This window comes from Periophthalmus magnuspinnatus, chromosome 1 (genome assembly GCF_009829125.3).
Source record: "Periophthalmus magnuspinnatus isolate fPerMag1 chromosome 1, fPerMag1.2.pri, whole genome shotgun sequence".
Taxonomy (NCBI): Eukaryota; Metazoa; Chordata; class Actinopteri; order Gobiiformes; family Gobiidae; genus Periophthalmus; species Periophthalmus magnuspinnatus.
This window is the reverse complement of record NC_047126.1, coordinates 25932580-25954685: the sequence shown is the minus strand read 5'-3', so window position 1 is coordinate 25954685 and position 22106 is coordinate 25932580. Positions and strand designations below refer to the sequence as shown.

Sequence of the window (22106 nt, the reverse complement as noted above, 5' to 3'; positions counted from 1 at the left end):
TCCCGGAGAATAAAAAGCTTCCCAGACAGTACGCGGATTGTCATACGGATCCTCACTGAGACAGCACAGTCACGTAACACTCTGTGGAGGCAATTAGGGCAAAGATTAGCACTGATTAGCTCTTCATGATAATACTCAGAGATGGGAGAGGGAGGAAACGGAGGAGAGCATGGGGGGATAAGTAGAGAGAGGTGAAGAGGAGAGGGAGAGAGAAAGAGAGAGGGAGCGAAAGGGACAGAGCTCGTCATGATAATGCAGAGAGAGGGGGAGAAGAGACAGAGGAGAGGGATAGAGCTTGCTATGATAATGGTGAGAAAGAGAGAGAGAGGGGGAAGAGCGTGAGGAGAAAAGAGGGGAGGTCAGGGGGAGCGCTTGTTATGATAATGTAGAGAGATGAAGAGAAAAGAAAGGACAGACAGTGAAAGGAGAGAGGAATAGAATTTGTTATGATAATGGGGAGAGAGAAATAAAGGGTGAGAGAGCGCTTTATGATAATACTGGAAAAGGGGGAGAGAGAGGGAGATGAAGGGGGAAATGATGGAGGAGAGAGGGGAGGAGGAAGAGAGAGAGCTTATTATGGAGAGAATGAAAGAGAGAGAAATGAGGGAGGGAGAAGAGAGAGGGGTTTATAGATCTAATAGATGCAGTACATAGTATCTATTTATCTTACTTATTTATCAAGGCTACATGGTGGTTGAATATTGTCCCTGTTGTGTTCCCGTAGGCATGCGTATCCTGGTGAACCTGCTCCTGGACACTCTCCCCATGTTGGGAAACGTTCTTCTTCTCTGCTTCTTCGTCTTCTTCATCTTCGGCATCATCGGTGTGCAGCTGTGGGCGGGGCTTCTGAGGAACAGGTGCTACCCCGAGCACAACTTCACCCTGTAAGTACAAATACACTGCCCTCTAGGCCATGTACTGCACTGTATACTGCACTGTATACTGTACTGTACTCTACATGTACTGCACTGTATACTGTACTGTACTCTACATGTACTGCACTGTATACTGTACTGTACTCTGTATGTATAACCTGTGATCAGTACGAGTGTTCATGGTCCAGTTTAGGTGTTTGGTGTTTGAAATGGTGAGTGACTAACTGTTGCGTAATGCTAGCTTGGGACTATAATTTTATGTGTGAGAGACTTGTTTAACAGCACATAGCAGCTCACCTATTGTAGTTCCAGCTAAATCAGTTATTTCTGGGCAGATTGTGTTAAACTAAAGCTCAGATTAAAGTCTAATTTGACTATCAGAGCTTCAGACAGAGCAGTGCTTACGGTTAGAATCCCTTCCATGATGACATCAGCTGCAGGGTATTAATAAGAAAAATAACATTCATTTTGAGGTTTGTAGATCGCACAGACAAATGGTGGTTGTTTACATGTTTGTCACATTTCCCACAGAGTCAATATCTAACTTCCAGCTCCAATTTTTAAAGTTCACTAAAGATTTAAGGATTTATGGAGCTTAATGAAATAAAACTAAAATGAAACTGTCAGATTGTTGTGGCCCGCTATGTGTTTTGTGCGATATAATGTTAAAGTTAAGAAGTGTTTATTACATGGCTGTATATCAGGTTGTACACTGTTCAGGTGTATTTTTGGGTGGTATTTCTTTGGTCTAACATAGTCCAGAGTCATGTCCCTCTCTTGGTCCCGGTCTCATCACAGTCTATGGCCCAGGCACAGACACACTGATGAAACATTAGAGACATGAATACACGAGTGTGGACCTCTGATTTCTGTTGTACCAGACTGACTGAAGGAGGCTGTGATTTTCAGCTGGTCTTGTGTCGTGTGATTGGAACACTTTCAACTCTGATTAGTCCGTAAAGCCTCTATTTTAAAGCTCCCATTGATACTTTGCATTGACACCGCGCTGGAGTCGTTCTACATGTATCTCTATGGTGGAATGTTCAGCAGTTACCATGGTGACACAATGCACATGTTAGCAAACACTGATAACAAATTTCAGATTAAATCGTTTTATCTGTTGTAGTTCCAACTAAGCCAGCTCTTTTTGGTCAGACTGTGTTAAAACAAAACTCTGGTTAATTCTAACAGAGCTTCAGACAGAGTAATGCCTCCAGTTAGCCTCACCCAGGGAATGTTGATGGGGTCAGCTGCAAAGTATTAATTTAATGCATTGTTCTTGTTTTAATACTTTTGAACACCTTATCCTGGGTCTATCACATTGTATAGTTTAAATGTGCACTAGTGGCATGTCTCCAAGTTGCTTGTTTCCATAGAAATGTTATTGCTTTACATAGATTGTTCCACAGTATGGCATTAAACTATCTAGCTATCTTATTCTGCAAAAACAAGTAGATGCTGCCAGGCCTAATTACAAGTCAGATCTGAAGAAAGTTGACCCCTCTCCAGTTATTTTTTGAGATTAAAAAAGTGTATATAAATTTATGTCCATACTGTGGAACATTACAGGCAAAGCAATCTCCATGGAGACACAATTACCCTACACCAGAAAAGGTACATATTGCATCTCCGTTTATGACTTCTGCTGTATATGTTTTTTACTGTCTTCAAAAAGTGAAAAACAGAAACATCTTATACCAGGTCTGTCAAACTCAAAATCACATTAGGCCAAAATTTCAAACTGAGACAAATTCAGGAGCCAAAACTCAATATTTATAGAAAAAATTGACTGCACCTGACATGTTTAAACTTTTCATATGGAAAAAAACTTTAATTTAGCTTAAACACAAAATCTGGAACATAAAGCTTAATATTACAAACATATGAGAAATAAAAGACACATCAGTATAATTATTTAAATAGGTAAAATAAATGATGTTTCTCTCTGTAGTGATTAATTTGGCCGAGGTGACTAGTAGCTTGGTTGCTAATGAGTGTCAACAGAAAAGGAGGGGTGTCTGCCAGTCTTGACAGCATGCCAGCGTACTAGCAAAGCATTCTGGGATTTGTAGTATTAGTGGTGCACGCTCTATATACGGCACATTTTATATAATCTCATGGGCCAAATCTAATTACAGTTTGGGCCAGATTTGGTCCCCAGGCCTGAGTTTGACATATGTGCCTTATGCATCCAGAACATCCTAATTATTCATGGCGCTGAATTTATAAGCACTTTTGTTTGGAGTTCTGCCATCCTGGTAAAACTAAGAACATCTAGCATGCCAACAGGGCACCAGTGTTACTTCCTGGGTCGTGGACAACTTTATCATGAAATGCCAGCGTAGTATCCATCACAGCATTTACACTTCCAAATGTTTGTAATGTCAAAACTCTGTTCTTTTAAATAACCACCGGAGGGGGCTTGAAGCCAGTTTGGCAAATGACCAAAACAGACAAAATAGAGCAACAAATAAACAAACATGGAGGCGCCCACGGCAGTTTTTAGATCGCCTTTCCTGGAAAGAACCCAAGAAAACGAGGCGAGAGGAGCATTTATTTGTTTTGCAGTTTGTTATAGTCACTTTAGTTTCCATTATCGAGCTGTGTTCACTACTGTCCCAAGTGGTTAAAAAAATGTGTACTGCCCTTTTAATTCTCCTGTAGTATGTATTTCAGTTTCAAGGCAAAGATCAGACTTTTTTATGCGTAAAAACGTCAATATTGCAATGCGCTGGTTTATCACTAGTGTCATATTGTGTTCTTGAATACGTCCTTGTCACTTGTAATATGGTTTTATATGGAGGGCACACTTATCTCCGCTCTACGAGTGTCCAGGGACTTTCTTCATGAAGACATCTCACTTCAACATGACGAGTGACGGACGGCTTTTATCCTTCAGAGCGGAGGAGAAAATATGAAAAAACTTGAACACGCTAAAGGGGAGCGCTATAGAGATGTAAAGAGGGAGGACAGGAACCATGTCCTTACAAGTCAATAAACAGTGAGCGGGCAGAAGAGGCAGAGATGCACGAGGAAAACATATGTGACGATAATATAGAGAGAAAGAGAGAGAAAGGTCAAGTGCACAAAGAAAATATGCTTTATTTGAGATGGGACCAAGCGCTGAGCTGGAAAGGTTAAGCCTAACCACAGACTGTACAGAAGTGTACAGAGGGAGTGTGATGTCACCAGTAGCGCTCGGCTCCAGCCAAATGAAGCTCATCGCGGCTAGCAGTTATAACAGCTAATCTGCAACCTGGGCCTATATTTGAAAAACGACCATGAGTATCATAGCAACCAAAGAGCTAATAAAGAGCAAGTTAGTTAAAGGTAACGCTCCTTCCTGCCCACACTTCTGGTTTAGCAGGAGGCAGGTGCTTAGAAAGGCTGTCAATCAAACCTGTTGCTAACTCTAGCGGGAGTGACCTCGGGGAAAGAAGGCGCCTGATTTGTCTGTTATTATGGTCCATATCTTGATTTACGCACAAAATAGTGAAATAATAAACCTCAGGATCATGGAGCGCGGGTTAGAACATTTTAAGACCCAAAAGAAGAGTCTGAGAGCAGCAGTTACAGAGAGAGTTGACAGTTTTTCAATAGAAAGTGAATTGGAGGCAGAGTCAATGGAGACAAATTTCACCCATGCTCACTTTGGAAAGCAGTGACCAGCAGCAAGGGACCATTGTACTTACTTTAACCACAAACCAGGTCAACAAATCTGCAATCTGACAGTTAAACAGCAAATTCCACCATAGAATTCTGCCCCGTCCTCCAGCTCAGGTTGATACTTTGCAGTGACATCACACTGGGGAAGTTCTACATGTAACTCTATGACGAATTACACAGCAGTTACCGTGGTGACACAATTCACAGCCAAAAAAAAAAAGATTGTCAGAAAACTCAAGAAAAATTACAAAAGAAGCCTGTGACTAATACGAGCATTCATGGTCCTGTTTAGGTGTGATTTTCAACAAAAAGGTGAGAGTGACTAACTGAAAAACTGTTGGCTAATGCTAGCTAGCTTGTGACTAATGTTCTTTGACAGAGACTTGTTTGACTGCACGAATCAGCTCACCGGTTGTACTTCCAGCTACGTCAGTTCTTTATATTCAGATTGTGTTTAAACAAAAGCAAACTAAAGATTAAAATATAACAGAGCTTCAGACGGAGCAGTGCCTACAGTTAGCATCACACCTCACACAGGGAATGTTGACGACGTGAACTTAACCATAATCAAAGACCAAAAAAAAAAAATGGTTGAAGCTTTGCGTGTCTAATTCTTTCTTAACGAACTGTGGCTTTGCAGGATTGAGGTGAACGAGGAGGTGAAGAAGTCTATGAAGTTCATGACATTTAATTTGTGCTGAGTGAAAACAAACGTGAACTTTTCCGCTGCAGTGTGTGGAGGAGATATTGAGATCGGCTCATACAGTGGACGCTCATGCAGTTTAGGATGCCTTGTTCTTATCCACAGTCGTAACTAGGCCGATTGCGAGGAATCTCATCATTAGTATCATCGCAGCTGCATGTTTGGGGAGTATATTTATTTTAGTTACATAAAACCAAGCTAATTAAAGAGAGGGTATTATGCTAATCGATTTTTTTGGAGCTTTCTACCATGTTATAATGCTGTTCCCACATCAAAAACCTGTCTGAAGATGTTTTAGATGTCGTCCGTGCCTGTTTGAATACGTTATCGATCTCTCCTGGGCCTTATCGACCCCTCCTTACTGTTAGCTGCAAGATTCTGTCCATAAACTCAACATAAATATACAAAAGCATGATGCAAAATGGTGCACAGCAACTTAACAAACCTGATGTGATGTGCAGTAGTTGTGATAGATGCACGCTGACTGTTTTGTGATAGTGCTCTGAAGGAGGGGTGACTTAATGCGGAGAGCAAAGGGAGGTTAAAAGTAACATGTTGATCTGAATTTGTTGTATTGTGTTAGTATTAGTAGTTAATACCCCATAGAAGTAAAATACCCCGTCTTTAATGCTCCTACAGCTGCTTAGAAGGTATTATCTAAACACTAGATAATATGGTTTTCTTTAGCTGACATAACTTAGACCAATATATATTACAATAAATGGTCTTTTTTTTTTTTTTACTTTTATTTATTTATTTATTTTTTATGTAACTTGCTTACCTTTTTGGAATGATAATGTTAAAATTTGAATGTAGCAATTTGTGATGCATTGAAGTGTATGTTCCCAGTCTGCAGTAAATCGATTTTTTTAAAAATATACTGACATGAGCTGCAATAAATACATATCAGAATGAACTAATAATGAGCCATAGAAGTTGCTTATTCTACCCTCTACAGCTCAAATTTTACCGTATTCATAAAATATTCAAAAGTCTCACCACTATTGGAAAGAAACACACTATAAATACTGAGCCCCAAAAATATTGTTGCAGCTTTCATACACTGAACGATCGATACAGTGGTTATGATGACAGGCCTAATCTTCTTGTGTAGTAAATCTGCTCCCCTTGAGCTATCACAAAAATATTGGTTTGAATTTTCCCAAGATTGTTGCGTCACAGGTAGAAGCCCTGCAATGCAAGTCCATAACCAGTCGCATTTCAGTCGCTAAATCGCATTCATTACATCTGCGTGCTGACATATTAACATGTCCGGGCATGCTTATGACTAGTTGGTGATAATTTCCTCCGCTGCCAGTAGAAGGAGCACTTGTTTGACCCGGTTTAGTCTTGGTTAAGTTCTGGTTTAGTCCTGGTTTGGTAGAGATCTTTTGTGGTGTTCTGGTCTGCAATGGTCACGGTGATGGTATGTTTCAAGTGCTTTCTGGTTTAGTTCTGATTTAGGGCAACTGTAATCACAATCGCAGTATAAACAAAAATTTAAAAAAAAGTCTAAAAATAGCAAATTAGCCCTTACCTTATTTATGCAAAGACTATGTATATATATAATTGGACATAGCTAATGCGTTAGCTGCTAAATAGGAAGTGAGCACAGGTGCGCTTCAGGATAAGAACAATAATACCAGACAAATCAAGTGCTTTCTTTTCCAGAGGTCAGACCTGCTAGCTAGCAACAGGTTAGATTGACCTGCTAAACCAGCGGTGTGGGCGGGAAGGGGCGTTACCCGGCTCTTCGGTTGCTATGAAACCCACAGGCAGAATTCCAAATATGGAAATCGGCTCCAAATTCACACCTGTAACTGCTCGTAGTCCACTTCTTCATACAGTCTATTAGCTATACATGCTACTTGCAAACATTAGGCTCCACTTTAGTTTTTCTATTTTCCATGTCTCATCTCCCGTCTAGACTGTGCTCTCGTGATTATCCCTAACAGTGTGTGATGGTATTAAAGCCTCTTTCGACAAACTGCTCATTCACACTTCAACAATGGAATGAATAGACAGGACAATCCCAGTGCTGCAGAATAAAGAAAGGCCAAACAGAGGATCAGGGCTAATTGCTAACCTGCGCCAACATGAACAACTTCCTCTTTTGACTCTGAAGTGAAAATCAGAGTTTGGTAGCAGGCCTAACTTTCTGAAGCAATTGTGCTATTAAAACTTCTTTCTTTACTCCATACTTCTTTTTTTTATTATTATTATTAAAGCAGTCCTTTTCTGCAAAATCAACTTGTAAGAGCTTTTGATCATGTTATAATTGTTTCCTCTCACCATTTACTCACCCGAAGTGATTTGTGCACGTTTGAACAATCTTTAATCACTTATTTTCAAAACGCTGCATCGCCACCCCCGATCTACCCCCGTTTTCACCTCTCCTGTACACGCCCACTGCTCTGTACTTACTTTGTTCTCCAATTTTACTTTCTTAATCGGTGATACTCTTTGTTGTGATGACGTTTACGGGGACGTCAGCTCCCAGTGGCCACAGCAGAAGTCAGCAGCTTGTTTCTTTCATCTAAGTCGTTTTAGGTGAATATTGCGATTTAAGATGTGCATTTTATAACATAATGATCCACAGGTGTCAGATTTTATAACTATAAAGCAGGACAACAGCAAGTGAGTCAATTTAATATTTGGTTTTCATACATAAAAAGTCAGATTAAACTCATGATTCACAGGTTTACAGTATTTACCCGAGTAAACCAGCCAAAAAATGCACAATAATGAAAAAAAAACAAACATATAATTTACATATAGGTCACATTTATGAAAAAAAGTGTGACGTATACTCCGGAAAACATGGTAATATAAACCAGGATCCATTTGTCACACCACATTTTAAATATTGGACCATATTGGTACTTTGCAGCTGATGTCATCAACATTCCCTGGGAGTGTGACGCTAACTGTAGGCACTGCTCTGTTTGAGGCTTGTTAGACTTTTATCCGAGAGTTAGTTTAGCACAATCTGACCAGAAAGAGCTGGCTTAGTTGGCGCTACCACAGATGATCTGACTTGTACTGTTAAACAAAATTACAGTACCAACCTAGCTAGCATTAGCCAACAGTTTTTCAGTTAGTCGCTCTGACCTTTTAGTTGAAAACCAAACTCTTAAACAGGACCATGAACGCTCGGATTTAATCACAGGCTCCTGAAAATGTGTTGTTTAAATCAATTTTTTCAATAAAATATTTGCTAATGTGTGCATTGTGTCACCATGGTAACTGCTCAACACTAAGCCATAGAAATACATGTAGAACACCCCCAGCATTTATAATCTAAACAATCAGCAAGCCAGTGTGTCCTGGTTGGTCAGTTGGAGCACAAGATTAGCTCTATCCTTTTGAGTGAGACATCCTAAGGTACCCGAGGTCTAATGTCCGCCTAACACACCTCAGGGACTTAGTTTAGCCATTAGCGTAGCCACGGTTCATTAGGCCATTTGTAATTAAGTTCCCCAGGCTCCACACGTCAGCAAGATGGAGAGTGCACGTTAGCGACGGGGAATTCAGTAATGGCATCAGACACATTACAACTAAATAAATACAACAACATTACAGTGTAACATTTAGTAAAGTTCCATTGCTTATTGATGCTTTGCAGTGACATCTCGCTGGGGGGTGTCCTGCGTGTATTTCTATGGTGGAAGGTTCAGCATTTTCCATGGTGACACAATGCACACATGAGCAAACAGCCTGAGACAAACAACCCAATTTCAGGGACTTTTTTAAGAGCACAAATCAGCTCACCGCTTGTAATTTCAAGTTCTTTGTGGTCAGATTGTGATAAAGTAAAACTCAGATTAAAGTTGGACAGAGCTCCAGACAAAGCTGTGCCTCTGATTAGCATCACACCCCATGAAATGAAGACATCAGCTGTAAAGTATCTATACTAAAGTAAGCAGCAGTGAGTATTAAGGTTCCAAAAATTGTTCATATACAGAAAAAGCAATGACGCAAAAATCTTTCAAGTAAAAATATATTCCGTGAACTTCTGAATGGGCAGTTTACTGATTTAAAGTGCACTGTATAACTTTTCTGGTTAGCTGCTTGTCTCCATGGACATGTTGCTTAGCTTGGAATGTTCCACAGTATGCCAATAAATATATCTTTCTACTTGTACCTTTTAAATGTCTACATGCATTTTTATGAGTGGACTCGTCTCTCCACAGATCTGACCTATGACTTACCAGATTGTGTCTCCTGCTTGTGTCAGTGCTAAATATGTTTAATGCCATATTGTGGAACATAACAGGCCTACCAGTAACTCCTCTATGGAGTCAAGCGGTTGCATAGTGTGGACCATTTATTGCTTCCAGCTTCCTGTTATATGTGACATTTTGAGGACTTTTCCACATTCAAACAATAAGAAAACTTTCTTTTAAATTGTTAATCACCCAGGCAACAGTCCTATTTTGTCATAATTCTGAAAACCTTGGATATTCCAGGCTAATGCTCACATTTACTACACTACTAAAATAATATTACTCAGTAGAGCTGTAGTAAGTCGACTAAACTATCTGTATGTATTTGCACTCAAGATCACAGTTCATTCAAAAAACTCCTATTTATGCATAAAAAAGTACTACAAAGTAAAGTATTTGTATAAAAGCAGATTACTGTATTTTCCGGACTATAAGTTACACTTTTTTTCACAGCTTTTCCGGGGGTGCAGCTTATAATCAGATGCGACTTATATGTGAAATATGTGTTTTTTTTCTTCGTTATTATGCTTTTTTTTTTTTTGGCTGGTGCGACTTATACTCCAGAAAATACAGTATACTATATAATTATCTTGATAACCTTCAGCCATTCAAAATGTGTGTAGTGTCTGAACCATTGTTAAATCTTTTTTTTTTTTTTTTTTTTTTTTTTTGCTGACCATGTTATAATATTCCCTCATGAAAAAATACTTTAAGAGGTTTTAGTCATCCATGCATGTTTGAATATTTTAATGATTTCTTCCAACGCCTTATTTGAACTCTCCTCATGGTACAAGGCTCCGCCCACAAGCTTACATCACCCATGCTCCCATACCACAATTCTCCATAAATAAACAAAAGCGTGATACAAAACTGTACACTACAACTTCACAAATCAGATGCGATGTGCAGTAGTTTCATTAGCGGGATGCACTCTGATAGTGTCATGTTCTGTGCTCTGAAGAAGTAGTGACTTAGCCCTGAGAGCAAAGGGAGGGGAGACTCAGAGCATCAAAAACAAAAGTGAAATTTGTAAAACATGTTAATATGTTGTTCTCTGGGAATATAGCATTTTCAAAACAATAAAAGGTAACACAGTGATCTAAATATGTTATGTTATTTGTCAGAGGTTAATTCTGTTACGTTTATTAGAATATGTGCAGACAGTAGTGACAAAGAGCGCCCCCTCTCTGTCCTGTCTGAATTCTTGTCGTGTCTGGATATAAAAAGCCGGACTCTCTCTCTCCTCCCTCTCGGCGACAGATAGAGTGTCGACTTTAGACAAATTACTGGGTTTATTTAGTGTGTGGCTGTGTTTACAAGGCCGCAAATGCCCTTTTAACGAGCGCTTAGCCGTTTAACTACAGTCATTTACTCTAAGTATGGGACCAGAGACAAGGGACTGTAGCAGAGTGGTTATCCTGTCTCCTCCTCTCAATACGGAGGCTGTGGGTTAGACTGAGTGAGCGTGCGAGGATGCTCAGAATGCATAAGGTAAGTGAGGAATAACTTTGGACCACTGCAAACAGTTTAAAATGAACAAGTTCTGTTAGTAAAAAATCATTTTGAGGGATTTGATTGGACATATTGCTAATCACCCCCCTCAAAAATGCACGAATCACTCCAAATACAAGTAATACTGCGGAGAAACAACTATAACATGGTAAAAACTCAAAAGCCGTTGTGCGTTCTGACCCTATCCCGTCTCTCTCCTGCAGCTCCTCGGGCCTCTCTCTGCCGAAGCCGTACTACATGGCGGATGAGGATGACGAGCGGCCCTTCATCTGCTCTTTGCCCTGGGACAACGGCATCATGTCGTGCAGGGACGTGCCGGCGCGGAGGGAGGGAGGCCGGACCTGCTGCCTGGACAAGGACGACGCCCTCTACAGGCAGAGTCTGGGGTTGGCCGTGGAGCCTCTGACCAACGGCACCCTGAGCGTGGCCGGGCTGTGCGTGAACTGGAACCAGTACTACACCCGCTGTGGGACGGGACACAGGAATCCGCACAAAGGAGCCATCAACTTCGACAACATCGCCTACGCGTGGATCGTCATATTCCAGGTCAGACTGTCAAAATTTAGCACCGTTTCCGTGACAATGAAACGGCCAAATGTCCAGTGAGTGAAACAGGAAAAAGTAGCGCACTCAAAATTCCCCACAATGCACTTTGAAACCTTGAATGACCTGGGATTATCTATAAACCACAAACTGTTGTTGTATAAAGTTGCTAGCATTAGCCGCTTACCTTATCTTGAGCTGTTAAAAGAGCCACATCTTTAAAAAAAAACAAAAACAACTGAATAATCCAGTCCGTTTACATGAGATCCATCTTGATAAAACTTGCAGTGCGTAAAAGAGTGTGGGCCTATTTAGTGACTGGGGGGCTAGGGGAGACATTCGGACCCAGCCCGTGTGTCCGGAGCATGTTTTAGTTTGAACTTTTAGCCTCGTCTGCTTAGTCCTTTCTGCCGCTCTGATATTGTGCCTCTCAGAATCCAACTTTTTAAACACAAATAGCGAATCTTGATCTGATCATTGATAATTGAAATCATAGGGATGCAGGATTTTGGGGGAAAAATCCAAGATGTGCAGCTATTTACCTCTCATTAAATTTGACACTTGCTGCAACCTTGGCTGTCTGATGTAATGACCCAAAGCAAATCGAAGTGAGGAGACGATTAGCTGTGGGATCCCTGTAAGGACTTCCTAATATAAAATATGGTTACACACACTTAGGGCTGCAAGATTACTCGCAAAGAAATAAAAAAAAAAAAAGTAAATCGCAATTTGAATGGGCGCAATTATGAAATCACAAAGTCTGCAGTTATTTAAGTGCCGTTATTTCCTCCATAAACAACAAAATATCTTAACAAAATGTCTTAAATAAAAAGCTGCCTCACCCTGGAGTTTAGATCTGTACAAACATGTGATTCATGTATTAGTTTGTTCATATTTCAGTGTTTTGGGAAATTATTCTGGACGTGTTTAAAATGTGAACTTTGAACTGGATCCTATTATTAAAACATAAATCACAAATCTAAATAAAAATTGCAGTTATGGTAGATATTTTCCACAAATTGTTCAGGTTTACATTCAATTAATACACATATTATAGCATTGTTAAGTGTAATGTTCCCTCTGGGTCGATCAGCTGATATAAAACAATGAACATGTTTCAGTTTCCTCTTTTTTCTCATGGGGTTGCACTGTTTGTGGTTGGGTGCTCTTGTAGCTGACTGGCTGGCACACTGAGCAACAAATTTTACCAAACGTTGGGAGATTTTGATCAACTAAGAAATGCAGCTGGTGCAGTTCAAAGGACGGAAGTTAAGAACTATTGGTACCAAACCAGCGGAGCGAGTGGCAGGGTGTTACCTTTAAAATCCTCTCTCCTGATTGGCTCTTTGGTTGCTATGATACATGTGCTCGGATGGGTGACATACACACGTAGTCCACTTCTGTAAACAGTCTGTGGGGGTAAGTAAACATGTTTTTGTCCCTGTGTCCTCAGGTCATCACTCTGGAGGGATGGGTGGAGATCATGTACTACGTGATGGACGCTCACTCCTTCTACAACTTCATCTACTTCATCCTCCTCATCATCGTGAGTAACTCTTTTAAACCTTTAAATACAGACTAAACGACTTTCAATACAAACTAAAAGACTTTAAATACAGACTAAAAGACATTAAATACAAACTAAAAGACTTTCAATACAAACTAAAAGACTTTAAATACAGACTAAAAGACATTAAATACAGACTAAAAGACATTAAATACAGACTAAAGCAGTTTCAATGAAGGCTTATGGCACAGAGCTCTTCACACATACAAATATATACAAGCCCATCCATGGTTAAAGTCATACATAGTTATTTCTCTGTATGACTTACATAGACGTAATTCCATAACTGTTGCCTAGCAACCATAATGAACACAGGTTCTTTTCATGTAAGTTGTGCATTTTTGATGGAGTTTTCTGTGTTAATGACATAGGCAGAGGGAACTCAGCTCTACTTTCTATGCTTTTCTTCTCATCAAACTGCCTCTTTAAGGTGCACTATGAATGCCTGCTTGTCTCCATGGAGATATTGCTGCTTTGCCTAGAACAGTATGGCATTAATCCGCCTTACATTCATTCATTGGGAGGTATATTTATTGCACAAATATTCTGAAAAACATGCATTAGGCAGTCACCTCTCCACAGACCTGTAACTTTCCCTGATGGTGTCACCTGTTTATCTCCATGCTGATAGATGAGTGTAATGCCACACTGAAGAGCATTCCAGAAATACAATAACACAGGAGGCAAGTGGGTAAACTTTACTGCCTTACTATCTCTGTGGAGCTGGTGACGTAACCAGGTCAAGTCAAAGGTCAGCTCTGTGGAGAGGTGACCCTGCTCTCAATAAGAATGCAGATGTTCCAAAGTGTTTCTGTGTTGGAGTAAGGGACATGAGTTTAATGCCATACTGTGGAACAATCCAGGGTGGCATACCCTCTACCAGAAAAGCAGTGACGGGAAGAATATTTTGAATATGTGTTTAGTTACAAAATACTCATTAAAATACTGCATTAAAATGTGTTTTGTAACACATTCTGATACACGGTCCAATCAGAGCACTGCATCCTGACATTTAAAGTACAGTGCAGAAATGCATCATAGTATTGAAAACAGCTTCATGTTTGTTTCACTGTCCTTTAGTCCTATCACTGATTAGCGAAGGAAAAATCACACATGTGCTCACCAGACCGGTGTTTTATTTAACTGATTCTGTGCAGTTTGAAGCCTAAATTGTGCCATCAAATACTTCAAAGTGTCGCTCTGATTTTTAGGAAAGTAGCTATATTCTGAACTGTGAACTGTATCCAAATGAAAACTAACTGTAGCAGTTTTACTCAAAAATTGTTATCTGAATTAGTATTCTCTCAGTTATTTCCCAACACTGCAGAAAAGTTACACAGTGCACCTTCTTTGGGGCTCAATATTTAATGTGTGTACAATATTTGTGCAAAGATGGGGAGATTTTTGCTGTTTTTATGTAATAAGGTAAGACTTGAGCTGTAGAGGATAGAATAAAAAACGTCTGTGGTTTATTATTGGTTCATTCTGTCTATGTAAAAATGTTCTACTGGGATCATTTTGCATTACTGTTATTGTGTCAGTGGCTTAAAGTAGTTTCAATATTATCGTTTATCGCAGTATATTTCTGTATTATCATGACAGGCCCAGTTCTATCCCTCCAAATCAGTTCAGACTTAGACCTGAAAAGCTGCCGTGCTCACGTTAGTCCCACTTTGCTCTGTGTCTGTTGATGTATCATCTCTCCTGTCAGATACTTCTCTGCCCATTACACAAAATGGATTTTCTGTCTAAAGACGAGATCATTTTGGATTTGACCCAGACGCTGTTGGTGTCCAGACTTGAACATGTACTTATTTTTAATCAGACTCCATCACTCTCTTCCTTCTCTCCTATTTCTTGCTCTCGTCCCTCTCTCTCTCTCTCTTTTGCTCTCTCTCTCTTTCACTCTCACTCCCCTCTCTCACCTGTGCAGTTGTCTCTCTCTCACTCTCTCTCCTCCCTCTCTCTTTGCACAGACTCCATCCCTCTTTTTCTCCTTCTCTCCCTCTCTTCCCTCTCCTCTTTCTGTCTCTTACCTCTCTCTCCCTTCTTCTCCTCTCTCTCTTTCTCACTCTCGTTCTCTCACCTTTCCCTTATTCCCCCTCTCTTCTCTCTCCCTCCTCATCTTTTCTCTCCCTCTCCCCTCTATCTTTTTCTCTCTCCAACCTCCACTTACTTAATCCCTCTCTCCCTCCTCCCTCTCCCCCCCCTCACTTCACCTCTCCTCTCCCTCCTTTTCCCCTCCTCCCTCCTTTTCTCTCTCCCTCTCCCCTCTATCTTTTTCGCTCTCCTCTCTCTCACTTTCTCCCTCCTTCTCCTCTCTCGCTTCCTCTCTCTCATTCTCACCTCTCCCTCCTTCCCCCTTTCTTCTCTCTCTCCCCCCTCTTTCTCTTTCCCTCTCCCCTCTATCTTTTTCTCTGTCCTCTCTCACTCTCGCCCTCCGTCTCCTCTCTCTTTCTTTTTCATTCTCTCATCTTTTCCTCCTTCTCCCTCTCTTCTCTCTCCCTCCCCATCTTTTCTCTCTCCCTCTCTCCTCTATCTTTTTCTCTTTCCTCTCACTCTCTCCCTCCGTCTCCTCTCTCACGTCCTCTCTTTGTCACATCCTCTCACCTTTCCCTCCTTGTCCCTCTCTTCTCTCTCCCTCCTCATCTTTTCTCTCTCCCTCTCCCCTCTATCTTTTTCGCTCTCCTCTCTCTCACTTTCTCCCTCCTTCTCCTCTCTCGCTTCCTCTCTTTGTCACGTCCTCTCACCTTTCCCTCCTTCTCCCTCTCTTCTCTCTCCCTCCTCATCTTTTCTCCCTCCCTCTCTCCTCTATCTTTTTCTCTTTCCTCTCACTCTCTTCCTCCTTCTCCTCTCTCTCTTCCTCTCTCTCATTCTCACCTCTCCCTCCTTCCCCCTTTCTTCTCTCTCTCCCCTCTTTTCTCTTTCCTTCTCCCCTCTATCTTTTTCTCTGTCCTCTCTCACTCTCTCCCTCTGTCTCCTCTCTCTTTCTTTTTCATTCTCTCATCTTTTCCTCCTTCTCCCTCTCTTCTCTCTCCCTTCTCATCTTTCCTCTCCCCTCTATCTTTTTCTCTCTCCAGCCTCCACTTACTTAATCCCTCTCTCTGTTCTCCCTCTCTCACCTCACCTCTCCTCCTCTCCCTCCTTTTCCCCTCCTCCCTCTCTCCCTCCCTCTCTCTCTCTCTCTCCTCATTATTCTCAGTCACGTTCACACACACACTCTCACACATTTATGACACTCAGTGGACCGGCCTCACAGCTCAAATTCCTCCACACGTCGCCTCCATCATCACTCCACCACTCCCCCGAGGTTAGACTGGACTGTGCGGTGACAGTTCTACATGTATGTCTATGGCAGAATGTTCAGCAGTTACAGTGATGCCACAACGGGCACGTTAGCAAACACAACCTGAGCCGTTTGAACACTCTGAAATGAAAATGGATTTAAACAACACATTTTCAGGAGCTGCCCCATCTGTAAAAATAAATAAATAAATAAAATACATGACAAGAAGACAAAAAGTACACGTGTAACTTATAATATCTGGCATATATTGTTTTGCAAGTTCATTTTGTTTATTTATTATATATGTATTACTCAAGTAGCAGTAAAAGTATGTCCACCTCTGCCATTCGCTTACATAAAAGATTCATTTTCATCCTTTTTGATCCAATCTACGTCACCTCGCCAAAGAACGAAACCATCGTACAGAATAAGTGTCCATTTTGAAAAGCTGACTTTGGTCCTGATGTGTGAAGTATTTGTATAAATCGGTGAGTTCAGATCCTTTTTTGAATGTGCTCACGTTTTATGCACAGGTTTAACTCGCTACGCCTGTTTAAGCCAATCACACTTTACATTACAGACCATGAGCCACGACTGACCAGAGAGAGAAAGAGGGGATGAAGGGAGAGAATGGAGGATAGAGGAGAGGATAGGAGGGGGAGGGAAGGAGGGAAGAGAGCGAAGTGAGGGAAGAGGGAGATGGAGCAGCGGTGGATGAGAGGAAGAGGAGAGAGGAGGGGAAGGAGAGCGGAGGGTAAATGTCAGGATAAATTGGAAATATGATGATGAAACAGCTGCTTTTGAATTGGAAAAGTGCAGAAGTGAAATGTGTTCCTGGACATCTGAACACGGACCGTAGCTTTGATTTGGAGCAGGTTTTAATCATAGACTGTATATTTAAATGGACACGGCTAACCTGCTAGCCGCGCTATTCTAAAGAGGAAGTGAGCATGGGCTTCTGCTTCCATCAACTCTGGCTCCCACTCACTTTCTCGTCATTTTGGTCTTGAAATATTCATATTAACCCACTCTACATGATCCTGGGGTTTTTATTTTGTCATTTTCATCAAGATTTATATTTAAATCAAGATATGAACATGAGTGTGACATACTTATACATACTTATACAAATACTTTCAACAGGTGTAATTATGCTGCCATCAGATTAGGTTGGAGTTCTGCCATTTTAGTGTCAATAAAACGTCTTTGGGTTTAACAGCGTTTTTCAGGGTTAAGAAGCAGATACTTAAGTGTCTTTGATCTACTTGATCAGTCTGATCTGGTTTCACTGATAAGTACAGCTGTGTGTCATCAGAACTGCAGTGGAAGTGTGAACAGGACAGGACCAAGTACAGAACCCTGTGGTACACCAAAGGAGCTCTGGTTTACATTAACAAACTGGCACCTAATCAATAAATAGGACTGAAACCAGCAGAAAGCTACCCAGGAAAGGCGTATTTCTGTCCTGTGAATGTGTTTTTAGAATTGATACCTGCTCAAATGAGTATCTAGTTTCAATACTTGTTTGAGTTTTGATTAGTGTCTGATTTTCAATACTTACAATACTACTGACGACTGACGACCCTACATCCAGTACCTCAGGGAAGGACTTATACAGAGAAGGAAAGAAGTGCCTTAGCGTAAAGTCCCATCTTTACTGTAAGCCCCTCTCCTCTGCGTGACTTCAGTTAGACTAAACCTAAACAGCCTTTCAGGCGTTCAGATGTGACTAAATCCTCACAGTACATAGTATAGACTTAGCTTGAAGTTGTGTAGCTCTTTCAGACATCCAGATGTCAATGTAAATCCCTATTACAGAACATGTCATGGGTTTCAGCTTTATATGCAACATTTTCCACATTCAAATGATATCATGTTTTTGTGATGTGTGTGTGTGTGTGTGTGTGTGTGTGTGTGTGTGTATGTGTGTGTGTTAATCTCTATGGTAACAGTCCTGGTTCATCATTCTAAAACCCATGGACTTTCAGATCCTTCAGACGTTCAGATGTCATTGTGGATTCTATTACACTACACGGCCAGTTTTCTTACAGTACATGTTCAGTTTAGACCACAGACTGTATAAAGAAGTGGACTAAGAACCTGTGATGTCACCCACAGCGTTCAGCTCCAGTCAAATGAGGCTCATTGAGGCTGGAGCAGTTATAGGGTGAATTTGGAGCTGCGTTCCCTGTTTGGAATTCCAACCTCAAGTATCATAGCAACCAAAGAGCCAATCAGGAGTGAGACTGTTACTCACTCCTGCCCCTTGCCTCCTGCACCGCTGGTTTAGCAGCTGCTTAGCAACGCTGTCAATCAAACCTGTTGCTAACGCTAGCAGGAGCGACCATGAGGAAAACAGGCACCTCATTGGTCTGTTATTAATGTTCATATCTTGATTTAGGGACAAAACTGTGAAATAAAAATCCTAGGATCACGTACAGTTAAAACTAACATTTTAAGACGATGAAACTACGCTCACTTTCTGTTTGGAGCACGGGGGCTAGAGGTCAGCTATGTAGACGTATATATACAGTCTATGGTATAGACTTAAGAGTTTTTCAAGTGTTCAATTCACAAAGAATAGAGCATTTTCTATTTGAGAGAAGAATTCAGCCTAAATATGCAGTGTTTGTGTGTTAAACATGTGTGAATGAAACAAAACACAACTCTGCTTGTTTGTGATGAGGAAACAACATTAAAACATGAGAAAATAGTGTAATACAGGCCCTTTCATCATTCCTTTGGGGTGTTCAGATGTGATTCTGAATCCCTGTTACATCTTTAAAGAAGATAAGGGAAATGTGTATATATTTATGTATAAATGTATTTTTGTGTGGAGTGTGCAGATTACACCATATGTTCCTCTGTTCAAGGACTCTTCAACATCATAGATAAATATCAAATAGCACATCTGAACAGGGTCAAACGCAACTCAAATGCACAAATAAATGGTCTCTGGCAGAATTTCTGTTTAAATCAAAGGGACGGTATTATGCAAAATAGACTTTTTTGAGCTTTTGATCATGTTATAACCTTATTCCCTCATCAAAAAAATGCATGAATAGGTTTTAGATGTCATCCATGCAATAACAGATACCCATTTCAGAAGAGATGAAGAGATTTTTATCCCTCACTCGTGACCATTCTGTATAGAGGCATATTTTTGTGTAGATTTTTGCATTTTCTCAGAGTCAGTGTGTGGCATAGGCAGCTTAAGCAAATGTTGAGAGGGCACGGTGATGGGAGGGGCCACACATTGACTACTTCTACTATGTTATAATGTGGTTTCCCCATCTAAAACATGCCCGAAGATGCTTTATATGTCATCCATGCAAGTTAGCTGTATGAGCCTGTACAAAGCTCCGCCCACAAGCCTACGTCAGCTGTACTCCCAAAGAAAATGTAGTTTAAAAGACTTCAGAGGCAAAAGTGGTCAGTAGCGTGGCTTGTTTCTCTACATTTCAGTTGAATTCCTTTAGAAGCAACAAAAATACAGGTTAACCTCAACTGTGCCACAAGTCTCCTTAGAAAAAGTAATAACCCAATTAGAGACAAGTCGCCAGTAATCGATGTCTGACCATTGATTATTGATACTTTGCGGCTGATGTCATCAACATTCCCTGGGGGTGTGATGCTAACTGTAGGCCCTGCTCTGTCTGAACCTCTGTTAGACTTAAATCTGAGTTTTGTCACTCTCACCTCAAACCTGAACAGCACCATGGACGCTCATGTGTTGCTTAAATCTATTTTGTATATTTCCTTGAGTTTTCACATTATCTTGGCAGTGTTTGCTAATGTGTGCATTGTGTCACCATGCTGAACATTCACCCACACATACACATGTATAACACCCCCAGCGTGATGTCACCGCAAAGTATCTATGGACAAAAATGTACTACTGAAAAAGTTGGATTTGTGGAACTAATTTGCACTAAATTACGTGTTTTGTTCTGAGTTTCTGCTTTTGAAATTACCTCCAAAGTTCAGGGGCTCTTAATTAATGGACAAATGAAAGGTCTTGGCAAAAGTTTCCAATATTAAACGAGTATTATTACGGGGCAGGGGCCTTACTCTGGTGTCCTTTGTCATTATCTTTTTGTTAGATTGTGGATGACTGAAGGATTACACAGATAAAAGGCCACATTTTTATTTTATTAAGGCAATTTATTCATTTATTTAAAGCAAGGACAGTGCACAGAAAGCTTTAATGCCAAAGACAAAAGATGTTCTTCGTTTTCATCTACAGTCTTTGGGCAGCTACAGAAGACATTAAAGAGCCTATTTACTGTAAATGTCGGACTATAGAGCGCACCTGAATATAAGCCGCAGGTTTTCATGTTGTATCAATGGGATATTTACACAGAGAGGCACACAGAAGTTGTTGTTTTTTTTTTTTTAACTGTGCCTGAAAATCGACAATGAAAGTCGTGTTGGTGCATCAACATAGCACCAACATGACACTAAAAAGGGATGAACATACCTGCATGTTTAGAAAATAAAATGGCCATCTGCTTTTATTTACTCTGAAATCTTTTGTCGTTAAAGTTTTTCTCACTGCAGCCTCCAGCGTCGCACCATCGATTCATCAATACCAAACTTACGTGCAGCGGCTCTATTTCCTTCTTTGGTGCCAGATCCACTGCCTTTAACTTAAAAGCTCCATCATTTACATTTCTTCGTGTGTTTTCCATGATGAGGGCGTGTGCATGATGCGCAAAATGACAGTTCAAAATCAAAGCTAGTGTATTCTTCAGTGCATAATCTTTCCCCATGTCTTTCTCACTTTTACTGGTAGAGAGTGCCCCCCAGTTAGTCAGTAAAAATCATAAATTAGCCGCACCGTTGTATAAGCCACAGGGTTCAAAGCGTGGGAAAATTTTGCGGTTTACGGTACATAAAAACACCTCTGACAACAATATCTAATTAATAACATTGTGTCGTTAAAATAACCACCATCCTATTCATCATTAAACATTTAAAACAGTCTTAATGAACTAAGACTCCTATAAATACAAAGTTTCAAGTTCATAATCTTCTAGAAATACTCAAAATCCTATTCATTCTTAAAAAAATATTGTCTAAAATGTGCAGGTATTAAGAATGTTTAAACCTTAGAAGAAGCCTCATGTTGGCACGCCGGCCTCCTCAGAAGCCTTAGTTTTAGTCCGTGAGAGAAAGCGTGGTAGTTTGTGCAAGTTTTATGGTCAGCTGCTGTGCATGAGAAAATTGATTGTGTCATCACAGTGAGATTAAAGGGAATGGTTAGATCAGAAGTTACAGATGAGTGAGATGTTCTACTCATCTGCTCTGATCTTAGCTGAAAGAAGCCTCTTAAAGGAAGGCGAGGTTGTATCTCGTCAATATGTTACGATAATAATATGTTAAAAACTTGCTTAAAAACTGTCTCATTAGATTTTTTTTGAGGTCTTCCCTGCCTGCGACCAACAGGTTAAGCAGTAATGTAAGCGAGACAAGAAAAAATGCTGGCGAGAAGAAAAGCCTTTGATGCCTGAGCGTTTAGGGAGTTTTGAATATGTCTGAAGTTTTCCATATTAAATTTCATAACTTTACTTAGATGTTTAATTTGCTTATCAAAGGATGGAGCCAAATCAAACACAGGCCTAAATATTTCACATCTTTTACATTATTAATGGTTTGTCCTTGAACACTAAGCTGCGGACCACAGATTTGTTTTTTGTTAAAGTACATTGTAACAAGCTTTTTTGGT

General features: G+C 40.5%; 1 protein-coding gene across 1 annotated transcript in view; it reads left to right on the top strand.

Moving 5' to 3' along the window:
• Positions 1 to 22106, top strand: part of LOC117370010 (voltage-dependent T-type calcium channel subunit alpha-1I-like) — a 214296-nt gene that overhangs the window by 72927 nt on the left and 119263 nt on the right. The window contains exons 5-7 of the mRNA XM_055221662.1: positions 725 to 884; positions 11186 to 11528; positions 12979 to 13071. Of these exons, the coding sequence (XP_055077637.1) occupies positions 725 to 884; positions 11186 to 11528; positions 12979 to 13071 (596 nt within the window). The remainder of the gene's footprint in view (positions 1 to 724; positions 885 to 11185; positions 11529 to 12978; positions 13072 to 22106) is intronic.